This window comes from Mirounga angustirostris, unplaced genomic scaffold, assembly GCF_029215605.1.
Source record: "Mirounga angustirostris isolate CCGP_5_RB_7025 unplaced genomic scaffold, mMirAng1.0.hap1 SCAF_8, whole genome shotgun sequence".
In the NCBI taxonomy this organism is placed as follows: domain Eukaryota; kingdom Metazoa; phylum Chordata; class Mammalia; order Carnivora; family Phocidae; genus Mirounga; species Mirounga angustirostris.
In genome coordinates, this window is record NW_026991716.1 from 94,508,392 (window position 1) to 94,521,861 (window position 13,470).

General features: G+C 44.5%; 1 protein-coding gene and 1 long non-coding RNA gene across 6 annotated transcripts in view; one reads left to right on the forward strand and one right to left on the reverse strand.

Moving 5' to 3' along the window:
* Nucleotides 1–13,470, reverse strand: part of LOC135365595 (uncharacterized) — a 59,462-nt gene that overhangs the window by 42,634 nt on the left and 3,358 nt on the right. For 4 of the 5 annotated variants that reach the window (XR_010413729.1, XR_010413727.1, XR_010413726.1 and 1 more), the window contains exon 4: nucleotides 10,482–10,659. This is a non-coding gene — a long non-coding RNA (uncharacterized LOC135365595). Of the gene's footprint in view, nucleotides 1–8,643; nucleotides 8,797–10,481; nucleotides 10,660–13,470 lie in introns of all 5 variants that reach the window. The other variant, XR_010413728.1, reaches the window with a different exon arrangement.
* The window catches only part of LOC123836330 (coiled-coil domain-containing protein 162-like), a 51,278-nt gene that overhangs the window by 25,016 nt on the left and 12,792 nt on the right, over nucleotides 1–13,470 (forward strand). Inside the window, exons 7-10 of the mRNA XM_045865286.3 lie at nucleotides 2,435–2,544; nucleotides 10,034–10,183; nucleotides 11,045–11,098; nucleotides 11,769–11,936. Coding sequence (XP_045721242.2) covers nucleotides 2,435–2,544; nucleotides 10,034–10,183; nucleotides 11,045–11,098; nucleotides 11,769–11,936 — 482 coding nt within the window. The remainder of the gene's footprint in view (nucleotides 1–2,434; nucleotides 2,545–10,033; nucleotides 10,184–11,044; nucleotides 11,099–11,768; nucleotides 11,937–13,470) is intronic.

The following is a 13,470-nucleotide window of genomic DNA, read 5'->3' on the forward strand; positions in this document are numbered from 1 at the left end:
AGACAAAAGAACAGCCCATCCAGAAGAACAGCCCACACAGAGGACCTAAGTACCTACCATGTTTATGGAACAGAAAGATCCAAGTGTGGCTGGAATGGAGAGAGTGAGGGAGAGTAGTAGGAAATGAAACCAGAGAGGAAGAGTGAAAAGAGGACGGATCACTTAGGGCCTACTCATAGTGTTTACTCTGAACGTAATGGGGAGCCTGTCCCAGATTTTGAGTGACATGATCTGACATATTTTATTTTATTTTATTTTATTTTATTTTATTTTATTTTATTTTTATTCTAAAAGATGTATTTATTCATTTGAGGGGGAGAGGGGCAGAGGGAAGGGGGGAGAGAGAATCTCAAGCAGACTCCCTGCTGACCATGGAGCCCAACTCGGGGCTAGATCTCACAACCCTGAGATCATGACCTGAGCCAAAATTAAGAGTCCTATGCTTAACCAATTGAGCCACCCAGGTGCTCCTGATCTGACATATTTTAATGGAATCTCTCTGGCTGCTGTTTGAGAATGGACTGTAAAGGAAAAAGGGTGGAAGAAGGGAGAGGCTACTTTGGAGGCTACTGTAATAATCTGAGCATGGGGAGATGGTGGCTCAAACAAGGTTGGGAGCAGTGGAAGTATTACATGGTCAGATTCAAGGCATATTATTGAAGTAACCACTAATGGATTGTGTATTGGGTGTGAGAGAAAGAGAAGAGTCCATGATAACTCCAAGATTTTTGACCCGAGAAACTGGGAAAATAGAATTGCCATCAGCTGAGATGGCAAGTTAGGGAGGGAAGATCAAGAATTTATTTATGCCCAAATGACATTTAAAATGCCTTTTAGACATCCAAGAAGAGATGCCAGGTGACTATTGGATCTAAATTTGAAGGTTGTGAGCATATGGATGATGTTTAGCCATAAGACTAAATGAGATAGCCAAGGGAGTGAATGTAGATAGAAAAAAAGGAGGTGAACCAAGGGCTGAGTCTGAGGACACTTAATGTTAAGAGCTGGAGGTGGGGAGAGGAAAAGGAGAACCAGCAAAAGGGACCTAGAAGGAACAAACAGCAAGAAGAAAACTAGGACAGAGTGGTATCCCAATGTCTAGTGATGAAAGTTTCTCAGCAGGAGGAATGTGACAAATTATGTGACATGCTTCTGGTAGTCGAGTAAAATGAATGTTTTTAGTCATGTTGAGGTCACTGGTACTTAATACAAAATCAGTTTCAGGGAAGCTGTGGGGGAAAAAGCAGGTCAGTAGGCTTAAGAAGGATTTTGAGAGAAGTCACAGACAGTAAAGATAGGCCTTTCTTTCTGAGAGTTTTGCAAAAAAAAAAGGGGGGGGAGCAAAGGAATGAAGCAATAGCTGACAGGGGAAGTGGGGTTAAGAGACGGATTTTTATGAAGTGGGAGAAATAATGTGTGATATTGTGAAAGACCGAGGAAAGAGGGGAGAAGTGATACTGGAGAATGCTATATTTCTGGAGTGATAATCTTGAATAGGCTTGAGGGATAGCTCCTCCTTTATTATATTTATCACATCTTTCTTATGAAAGATGAGAATATCTTTATATTCACTGTTCCTCACCTGGCGTTTTTCACATAATAAACTCTGGTTCTTTCCATATCAATACATGGAGAAGGTTCTTTTTTATAGCTGCATACTATTCCATTGGAAGGATATACCACAGTTTATGTGTTGCTTCCAAGCTGCTGCTGTCCTAAACAATGTTACTCTGAATAACTGTGTATATGCCTCATCTCATATGTCAGCCTGTTGCTACTTCAATCCATAGTCTGTCAGCTCTCAACATTTCTAGTCTATGACTATAAATATAATAGCTCTTCATTTCTTTCTTTCTTTTTTAAGATTTTATTTATTTATTTGAGAGAGAGAGAGACAGCGAGAGAGGGGAGTGTTCAAGCAGGGGGAGTGGGAGAGGGAGAAGCAGGCTTCCCACTGAGCAGGAAGCCCAATGAGGGGCTTGATCCCAGGACCTGGGATCATGACCTGAGCTGAAGGCAGATGCTTAATGACTGAGCCACCCAGGCGCCCCGCTCTTCATTTATTTCTGTTAGTTGTGTTAGGCCAAAATAATTGTTCAGATATATGTAGGGACTTAATGAAAATAGATATGTTGGATCAACAATAACATTTGATTCAGGATTTTTAGTTATGATAACAGAATATTGTTCACTGGGCTTCAGAGGTACTTTTCCAAATCTTTTCATTAGGAATCTTGTTAGAGATCTTCCTTATTCCTATGTTCTGGAGGATTCTGTGACCTCAACCAACTCCTCCCCTGCCCCTGCCTCACCCATTAGTTTTTGTGTATTTGGAAATACCAGTTTCTTGTGTCCAGTGTTATGTCTCAGAGAGTAGCCATTAATTGTTGTTTAATGTTTCATGACACTAGCATTGGTGTGTTTCTCCCCCTAGACCTTTGGAAGCACCATGTCATGAAAGAAAACTTTTCTGTTAGCAGACCACAGATAGTTGAAAATTTTAAACAGAGATTAATGGAAAATTACCAGGATGGTGGACTAGAGGTATGTATTGAAAGTTAGTCATTTTAGAGTGTGTTTTTTTGTAACAGAAACCCAAACAAGGAAGACTTTCCCTTTAACGCATTTCCTAATGCTTCCCTTACTCCCTTAGAATAAAGATATGAATTCTGAGGCTTAACTCAAAGTAGTAAGCACTTGTTATCATTTTAATTTTGGAAAAAGATTGATTTCTAATAAATTATGGGAGAGAAATTAGAATATGCATGTTGGCTAATTTCAGATTTGGCCAGTTTTTTAAAGTAACCTTGGAGTTTGTTGATGAATAAGTTGTTTTTAGCAACATTTCCTGTGTTGATTTTTTATTTTTTTATTTTATTATTTTTTTTAAAGAGTTTTATTTATTTATCTGACAGAGAGAGAGAGAGCACACGTAGGCAGAGCAGGAGGCAGAAGGAGAGGGAGAAACAGGCTCTCCGCTGAACAGGGAGCCCAACGCAGGGCTCGATCCCAGGACCCTGGGATCATGACCTGAGCCGAAGGCAGACGCCTAACTGACTGAGCCACCCAGGCACCCCCTATTTTATTATTTTTTAAAAATTTTTTTGAGAGAGAAAGAGAGAGTGCACGTGTGCATACGCACGCATGCCAGTGAGGGGTGGAAGAGAGGTGGAGAGGGAGAGAGAGAATCCCAAGCAGACTCCATGCCCAGCGCAGAGCCCAACATGGGGCTCTGTTTCACGACCCTGAGATCACGACCTGAGCAGAAATCAAGAGTTGGATGATTAACTGACTACACCTCCCAGGCACGCCCTGTGTTAGTTTTTTAATATAGAAAATTTAGAAGAGAGAAACTAAAATAGCCTATAATTCCACTACCTAGAAAACATTTTTTAAATATATAATACAAAAAATATGTATATATCAGAAAGGTAACATTTCCACCCCTCCTTCACTGTACCATCCCCAGTTCTCTCCCCACAAAGGAAATCAGTATCAACAATATTTTGTGTTTATATATATATTTGAATCCATAACTGTATATAATATATATATAACAACAATAATATGTATTTAATACATACAATACACATATACACAGTCCTTGGAGTTTTCAACTTGACTATTTCTAGACAGTGCTGAAAAGGCAGAATAAGAGAGTGTATGTGGCACGGCACCTGGGTGGCTCAGTTGTTAAGCATCTGCCTTCGGCTCAGGTCATGATCCCAGGGTCCTGGGATCGAACCCCACATCGGGCTCCCTGCTTGGCGGGAAGCCTGCTTTTCCCTCTCCCACTCCCCCATGCTTGTGTTCCCTCTCTTGCTATGTCTCTCTCTCTGTCAAATAAATAAAAAAAATCTTTAAAAAAAGAGAGAGAGAGAGTGTATGTGGCTCTATGGCCATAGCAGAGCTTTCAAGATCATTAACAAATGAAGCATAAGTACATTAGGTAGATATGAATCCAGTTGCCTTTGAAATTCAACCATTTTTTTTTAAACCCAATTTAACAAAATATGCTTAATTTTTTAAAACAATATTTCCGTCAAACTTTTATTTTTTTAAGCTCTTCAAATATTCCCCATAATTTTATAATAAACACTTCAGTTTCTAATTACGAGGTAGAGAATTCACTAGCTTTCTGGGGACACTTTTTCCTCAGAGCTTGATGATTTACACATATTTCATTTAAGCTTTCAATTACACCCAAATGTGGTCCTGTGTATTCTGATGAGGAGGTGAAGTGGTTCCTTTTGGTCCCTGCAGCTCAGAGGTTCTCACCAGAGTGATTAGGGTAGGGCATGCTTAGAAATATGTTTGAAGCAAAAAATTTGGTGGCTCTCCTTAAAAAAAGGAAAGAAATTCTGACATGTGCTTCATCATGGATGAAGTTTAAAGACCTTATGCTCAGTGAAAAAGGCCAGTCACAAAAGCATAAATGCTACATGATTCCGCTTCTGTGAAGTACCCACAATAGTCAAATTCATAGAGACAGAAAGTAGAATGGAGGTTGTTAGGAGCTGGGGGGAGGGGGATGGGGAGTTGGTGTTTAGTAGGAACAAGTGTCTCAGTTGTGCAAGATGCAAAGAGTCCTAGAGATTGCACAACAGTGTGAATGTACTTAATACCACTGAAGTTTACACTTAAAAATTGTCTAAATGGTGGCGCCTGGCTGACTCAGTTGGTAGAGCATGTGACTCTGAATCTCGGAGTCAAGAATTTGAGCCCCACCTTGAGTGTGGAGATTACTTAAAAAAAAAAAAAAGGTTTCAATGGCAAATGTTATGTGATGTATATTTTACCATAATAAAAACAAACAAAAAGTCTGTGGCTCAAGATATGCTCAACCCCTATGTATATGCTTTACTCCAACACGGAAGATGGGATTGTCTAGGAAAGAAATGTGGATATTAGGGCAAACCCGTATTAGGTATAACTGAAACCCAAGGTACACTGAAGAGGTTGTTGACTGCCTGCCAGTGTCTTGGAATCAGAGGACACCAGGACGTTAGATCCCTCCAAACTCTATGCCTGGTGGACCTCTAGCCTCTTCTGGATCATCTGCAATGACAGGGAACTCACTCTCTTGCAAGCCCACCTGCCCTCCCCAGCCATTCCTGGTAGCTCTTGTTTTAAGCAGCTCTTACTGAGTTGGCTTTGGCCTCCCCACCATCTCCATCATGGATCCTAGTTCTGTCCCTGGGACATCACAGGTCATGGTTCTGACCCCTTACAACAAGACTTTAGGTATCCAAAGGCAGGTCAGTCCGAGAAACTCAATTAAGCACCATTGCTAGCATGTGTGAAGCCTCGGTAAAATTACAACGAAGGGCCTGCTCTGATGGGACAAACCCAAACGAGTGCCCCTCTGGGTGGTGAGTTACAAATTGTTACACCTTCCTCCAGATGGGTGCGGCCCAAGCCAGGGCACATGAACTGGCAAAGGGAGCAGGCGCTGGGCTCCTCCCTCACCTGGGCGCCTCTGTGCAGAGGACCCGAGCCCAGCCTTCTCTTCTTCAGACTAAACCTCTTTCATGTCCTTCAATCACCTTATATGAGCAGCCCTCCCATCCTGATCAGTCCCGTCTAAATGCAAGATCGTCTGACCAGTGGAAAGTGTACTTGTCTGTGTGATCTGCTTTGATTAATGCCCATGAGTGTGCTGGGTATTGGCAGCTGCTTCACAGATGACTCATGAGGCTAACAGTCACCTGAAGCCCAGGCATCCTGCTGCTGCCATATTATTAGCCTTTTTCTTACTCAATTTAGTCCACTCTGAACTTCTTGAAATCCCTAAAAATCTGGATTTTTATCATCCAGCACACTCTCTCTCCCTCCCAGGTTCATGTCAGCCTGCCCTCGGTCTCCTCATTCAATTTATTACTGACAATGTATGCCAGGACAGGCCCCAAGCCCTGTGCTACCCCCCTAGGGTCTCCTTCAGGCTGACCCCACTCTCTGGGCACAGTCTTTCTGTGGCCAGCCGCCCATCCGTTGTACTCTTGCCCAGTCTATGTTCTCCATTGGTCCACAAGGACATCATGAGGAACCTTTCCAGATACCCTGCTGAAATCCAGGTACACCGCATGCACTCTATTTCCTGAGGAAAAGGTTCATCTGACCTGATTTTTCTTGAATCCATATTGGCCTCTAGTGATCTTTTCTTCCTTCTCCAAATTCTAAAAAAACCAGCCTTTCACAATCAGTTCTAACATCTTGCCCAAATTTTATACCAAACACACTGACCTAAAGTTAGAGACTGACCTTTATTGCGAATCAGAACTATAATAGTCTATTGTGCGGATTCCAGAACCATTTCCATTCATATGCCAAAAGTCATTCATTCATTTAGCCAGTGTTTATAGATCTCCTATTTTTTTTTTCTAGGCACTTTATTAGATTAAAGGCAAAAGGTACAGTTCTTGCCCTCAAAGAGCTTATGGAATCAGGTGACCCACAAGTGTCAGGAAAAGGTACTTTACATTAAATGCTTTGAGAGAGGCATACACAGGAGATACAACCCACCTAGGGGGTAGGGAAGAAATAGTCAGGGAAGACTTCCTGGAGGAGGTGTTGTCTGGGCCAAGTCTTAAAGCACAAATGGGAGTTAGCCAGATGAAGAGGGGCTGGGGAAGGAAGGTAGAGAAATTTAAGAAGGGAGTATAGCAGAGTTCAGAGGAGGACATTGAAAAGGTGGACAGGACCGGTTGCTGAACAGCCTTGTAGGCAATCCTTAGGAGTCAGGATTTCATCCCAGAGTCAGTGGGAAGTCACTGAAGCATTTTGTCAGCAGAAGTGGGTTTTAGAAACATCATCAAAACACCTTGTGCATGCCTGATATTAGACCAATTATGAAGGGCTCCAAGATGAAACAAACCACAGAAGAGCAATTTGCTCCCAGCAAAGCCAGACTTTTGCCATAACAAGGCCTGGCACCTGCCAGGCTTCACCCCAGTCTGGCTCTCCAGAAGAATCTGGTGATTTTCCAGCCAGTGCCATTCATCACAGTTCAGGTTTAACTGTTGGTGAAGGAATCAGCCCATGGGAGGGCATGGTCTTCACTCTGTGGTTTTATGGAACCCAAGGACCTGCCCTGAAGGGGAAGTTGGAAGATGAACCTACTTCATGCTACACTTTGAGACAGAGCCGACATTTAGTGACCTAGGAAGGCAAGGGTAGGTTGCAGAAGAGCTTTTAAGAAACACAGTAACAAAATACAATTTCTCTGGCCTCTGGAGATGCTCAAGGGGGTCCTGGCCATTCCTACACCTCTGGTGTAACACAGACTCACCCAGAGGTGCATTACACTGGCTAAGAGGGGATGGTAGAAGGCCACTGATGTTCAAATCTGCATTTCTGTTTGTTGGCTATCTGCTATGATGGCTATTGTGATATTAGTTTGAGAAGTGTTGGTCCTGCCAAAAAGTTGCTGGAGGCCTTATGGGTACGCTCAGGTCCAGAGACTGCTGTCCAGGACAGTGAGGGGTGAGTCCCTGTGGCCGATTCCAAGCACTGGGCCCAGCCCACCTGGACAGGGTCACCAGCCACACCCCGATGGCCTTGAATATGGTCTCACAACTCCTCAATGTTTCAGGCTTTCATCATATTCAGTCTGGGAAGTGTTTCCTTTGTCATTACTAAATTTATGTAGCCTCAACCCTGTCACCATTAAGAAGTCAAGGGCCAGGGGATGGAATCTTGGTTCCCCTTGCCTTGATGTCAGAAGCTAAATCTGGCTGTCCTACTGCTCACTTTCCAGAGCAGGGTGGATTGCCCTCACTCCCACCCCCCTGAAGGGGCCCCTTGAGGAGGTCCTAGATGCGGGAGGGAGGCTGAGTACCCTGCCCTGACTGCCTGGCTCCCATTCATGAAATCCCCCATGAGCAGAGGGTTTCATCTACGGTCTCCATTCTGCATCTCTTCAATGCACCCAAGCTGCTGTGGCTGATGATCTTTACAAAAGCTTTACTATCTTTTCATTAGGGTATACATTTTATTTACATGTACATTTTCATATATAATTATCTTAATTGTGTATACATATTATGATTATATTAGAAAATACACTCATTAGCTTACCCTCACTGACAACTACTATTATTATGTTGGCATATTTCCTTCCAAACTTTATTTATCGTTTTTTTATTCGTTAACTTTTTAAAACCAAATTAGATCACTCTATATGCGCTTTTATTATAGTGTACTTATTTTCACTTGAGTACATGTTATCAACACGTTTCCTTGTCAATAAACATTTATGTCCACAGCAGAATTTTTGGTGGCTGTCTAGTATTTCATTTGTACAGAGAGGTGAGAAAGAGTCAACCTGTTTCCCTTTATTAGGCACTTTTGATCATTTCCATTTCTCTTTTTGTTGGAAAGGCTACTATAAAGAACATCTGCTTATGTATATTTTTGTGTGTCACTTTTATTATCCCCTAAAGATGAAGTTCTGGAAGAGGAATGACTGGGCCAAAGGGCACAAACATTTTAAAATCTTTTCACAGATATAGCTAGTCTGCCTTCCAAAACGTCACCCTGATTTCCCTTGCCATCAGCAGTGGTGAGCGACCCACTTCCCTCACTCCATCGGGACTGAGTTCTATCACTGTTTGCCATCTCTGCTAGTTTGTCTCAGTAACTCACCTTGGTAAAGCCTGGCTGGGCTTTCTCTGGAGGTCAGTGGGGGCACGGAGGTATACTGGGCCTCACAGGGACAAGCAAGTCAGAGACACAGGACCCACCCCAGGCCAGAAACTTCTGTAGCACACTGCCAGTTAGCCTGGAGCCCTCCTGACCCTGGAAGTATCACAGATAAAGCTCATGTATGCATGCGGGCTGGGTCTTGGAGTAGGCCCCCTAAGACACCCAGGTACACACACAGACACACTTACTGATACACACACAGGGACACACATAGACACAGAGACCTATACAGACAGTCACAGAGACATCCACAGAGACATAGACATACATATACATATACACTAATGGATACAGACACACAAACATCCACAAATGTACACAGATGCACTCACTGATATGGACACATAGAGACACACGTGAGCACTCATCTGGACTTGCAGGCCCTAAGCAGATAGATCTGTCCTATCTTCTATACATTGGCTCCCATTTCTCTCCAGAGCCAAAATCTTAGCTTGCCTTGGAGGGATGGACTTTTCCTCTGTTCCTTAATGGCTACCTCTTCAAAAGGGAGCCTGATCTCTTAGAGAAAGGGAAGGAGTGAGACTGCCAAAAGAGTAGCAGTATGTCTTCAACCAGAGCAAGAGGGGCCCCTGCCGGATGCTTTCTTCAGAGGGCTCCTCTGGCTCATCTCCAGCCCCACTGTCCCTCACAGGGTGAGAAATACCCACAGCCAAGGGGACATGCCCACTCAGATCTCTGGCCTTCCTTCTAGACCACACTTCAGGAGCCTGGTATCCTGGAATTCTCCCTGGAAATTCTCCCGATCCTGCTCCCCAGAGGGAGAGTGGGCCTTACTGACAGTGTGCATACCCCAGCCTGAGGGGTGGTCCAGAGCAGCTGTGTAGGGATGTAGAAAGCCGGAGTGTCTATTTGCGTGCACGTGAGAGCCCTCCACAGTGTGATGTGGGGCCAGAGGTGGGAAAAGAAGGGGGTCATACTGTAAACTGTAAGTTGGTGAACCAGCTCTCTCCAGGTCACCACATTTCAGCATAGACCCAGAGTAATCCAAGAATGATAAAGTCAAACCTGCCCTTCCAAGTTATTTTGAAGATCTTTTTTCAAAGTAGGAGAATTAATAGTTTATTAGTTTGACTTATAGCCCTTAAATATCTAGCATACTTAGGTATGTGGCATGTAGGCCTCTATTTGAACTCTTGTCCCTGCCCTGCGAATACTAAGAGCGGACCTGAAGGAGAGACTCACAAGGCCAGAGCCCATGTTTCTCTGTGGCAGAGAAATGGACAAGGGTCTGGGAGCTAAGGCAACATGTGCCCTGGCACGTGAGGCCGTCCTGCTGGAGCTGCTGTGAATAATGCCCCTTCCTTTTCAGATCACATTCAGGAAAGACCACCTTGAGGCCTGCCTCCTTTCCTTGGGTTGTGATGTGATGGCGAGAGAACGCAGCAACTTCGAGAGCTACTCCATGTGTTATGAGCATGTGTTGGAGCATGCTAGGCAGAAGCTCTGTCAGAAAGAGCAGGTATGTTCCCAGAGAGACAAGAAGTGTGATGGGGAAGGTATGGGTAGGGAGGCCCAGGACTCACTCCAAAGAGGAGACTAGAACAGAGGGTGGGGGAGGTGGTCTCACGTAAGAACGGAGGGTGAAAGCTACTCCCCAAATGTCTCCTCTTACTGGTTCATTTTCTTGGGCTCTGGTCTTCTCAGCTGCAAGGGTGATGGCCCAGCAACACTGGGTTGTGTGCTTTGGAGGTGTCTAGTGGGGAATATAAAACATTAGTGACAAAGGAGCTGCCCCTCAGGGAAGATACATAGCTTACCTTCTCACCTCAGCAAACACAAAGTGCCTGTGCTGTTCCTGGTCTAGCAGAGAAGCCAGGATCCTTGAGAAAACTCTGTCTTCAGGATGTACATCATGGGTCTCACTGATGAGACTTCCTTAAAATGAGGTTCCCCTGGTGGGATCCAAGAGTCACTTCTCCTGTCCTAGATTGCACACTGTTTTAAGTGGATTACATTAGAGATTCAGTGTTATATTACTTTTTACCTAAGAAAAGTACACAAGTCTGAGAAAAAAATCAAATGAAGCATTCAAATATCAAATGAGTCTCGGCTTCACCCCCAGTTTGGTTTATCCCTGTAGCCAAGTCTTTGGCATCAGTGTGGATACCCGGAAGTTAATGCTATCTTCTGATCTCATGTTAGGCATCCTAAAGTCCAGTGGGGCAGCAAACGCATTTGGGCTCCAGATGGAGCCCAAGGATCTGAAAATGAAGCTCCATTAACACAAATACAAGGTGTATGGAACATGTTGTGCTGAAATGAGCCGTGGTTGGAAGAATAAATGTTTGAGTTTGGTTGTGCATTGTTTTCTCCTCTTCAGGAATTAGATATTATCCGAAGAAGTTCAGATCCACTTGAAGACAACGCTGGTCAGGTAGGTCTGTTCTTACCAAAAAGCTTCTCTTTTCCAGCTCACAAATCCACATTCTCAGCAGTAGCCAGACAGGGGACTTCCTAGTGTCATTTTCTTGTGCCCCTGTCAAGAGTGGCCTACAGAAGTCTCATCAATGAAGATCTACTGCATAAACACCTAAGGAGTGTGCTTTCACTTTTTAAGCAATAAGGGCTTTCTTATTCTTAGTTTTTTTGGTGGTTTTTGTTATTTTTTATTGCTTTGATTTTTCTTTATTGTTGTTAGTTTTGGGTTTGGGGTTGGGGGCTTCGTTTGTTTTCTTTTGAGGCCAGCTTAAGTGAATTCCAAAGAAAAGGGATTTAGGTTGAGGTGTCAAAGAAGGCCCATTTGGAAATGGAGACGAAGACAGCTGAAGTATTTTATCCAATTAAAAAGTACCTAAGTGTGTCTCTTCTGGGGTCATTCATTCAGCAACCATTCATTGGACACCTACTATGTGTCTGGCACTGTTCCGAGACCCTTAAGCCAACCTTAGATTCTTCCACCCATATTTGTATAACAGGATGTTCGCCTCTTTCATTAGATTCAAGGTAGAAGAGCAAATCCGACACTGATATACAAAGAACTATTCTGTAGTGGCAGTTTGGATTGCTTGAGTTATCTTCCATTAAAACAGTATTTCTGCCATTAGGTTGCAGAGCTCAGTCATACTATGATCATGGAAATCACTGCTCTAAGAGCTCGACTCACAGATTTGGAACAGGAGAATCTGAATCTCAACAAGCAGATTAGAAAAGAAGTCCAGGAAGAATATGAAGACTTAGTCCGAGCTTTGTTTGCGACGTGTGTGCACATAAAAGTGACCTGTGTCGGACATCTGGGCAGTCCCGTGGGAGCCGAGGCTCAGTGACCTCCACAGCCTCTGCGCACACGGCGATCGACGGCAGAGTGTGTGTGGTAACAAGAGCCCACAGGGCCCACGAATTCTCCAGCACTCAGCGTTCGCGGCAGGGAGGGGTCAGCAATGGGTTGTCATTATTTTGCCATGAGAGACGCTGAGTTTTAGACAATTTAGATGGCTGCCGTTTTCCTCACTCTGCTGCTGCTGCCGTTGCTGCCGTCTGATTGCTGTTAAGGCAGGGTGGGGGGTGTCTCCTCTGAACCCCCAATAGCTGATATCACGGTTTTGTCTATTGAGTGCCACCATCCAAACAGGAGAGTGCAGTGCCCTGAGCCAGGCCAGACCCCAGTGTCGGTAGCAACAGGCTCCTCCTGAAAACTCACTGGGCAGATTCAGAATTTGAATTCGCTTTCAGAGAAGTTTTCAACCCGTCAAATGCCTGTCAGCCTATCTCTCCCATCCAGTGTCTGGGAGCTGCTGGCCTGTCAGGGAAGGATGTCCATCTGGAAGAGGAGAGATAGGGTGCCCATGTGCCCACGGCACAGGATGGGGGGGCGGTTGGAAAGCCTGTCGCTTTCTTATGATGTCTGAGCAGCTGTAAGACAGAGGCCCTAAAATGGGCCATCACAGAGCCTGGTCCAGCTGCCCCACAGATGTGAACTTCAGGACAAACCTGCCCCCTCTCTTGCTATTGGACGGCTCCCAGAGCCAGCCCCCCAATGAGTCCATACTTCATTGTCTCTCCTCGGGCATTCCAGCCGGTCCCTGAAGCTGTTCCATTGAGAGGAGCTTCCACCAGTGCTCTGCCTTGGTGGATGTCAGAGAGGATTGGAGATTCCTTCCTACTTATGAAGGATCCACAAAATACAAGTGCTTACAAATATTGTAGGGTCAAAACCAAAATGCACTGGGCCTGGTACTGCAGGAGAGGGATGAACAGCCAGTGAAGTCTGGGATTTGCTCAGTCATCTTTCGGGTATGAAATTGTTGAAAATTTTAAGTTTTGGTTTTTTTTTAACTTATGCCTGATTCCTAGACAGAAAGTGGATTCTCTACTTCTCCCAGGCTAAACCAGTTCCACAGGCCCCCACAAAGTGGAGAATCCCTGTTCTACCCTGGGGTCCCAGGTGGGTGGTAAAGATTTTGCCATGTGGCCAGCAGCCAAACATCCTGCCGTGGCTGCCAGGCTGGGCAATACCCTCCTGCTTTCCTCTCCAGGGAAGTGGTTCAGAGATGAGAGGACACCCAACTCTCCCCCCTCACCCAAGGATGCAGGGTCTGTAGTTATACTTAGCGATGATCAAGCCCTTCCACCACAAGCCATTATCCATAAACCGTTCAGAACAGGCTGTTTCATAATGAGATTTCTGCTGGAACTTAAATGGGAAGGTAGCCAGCCTGATTCCTTCCTCTACTTTATCTATTTTTAATATAGTTCCTCATTAGTGGCTCATCTATAGTGTTCTATCTGGTCGGATTCTGCTGAGTCAAC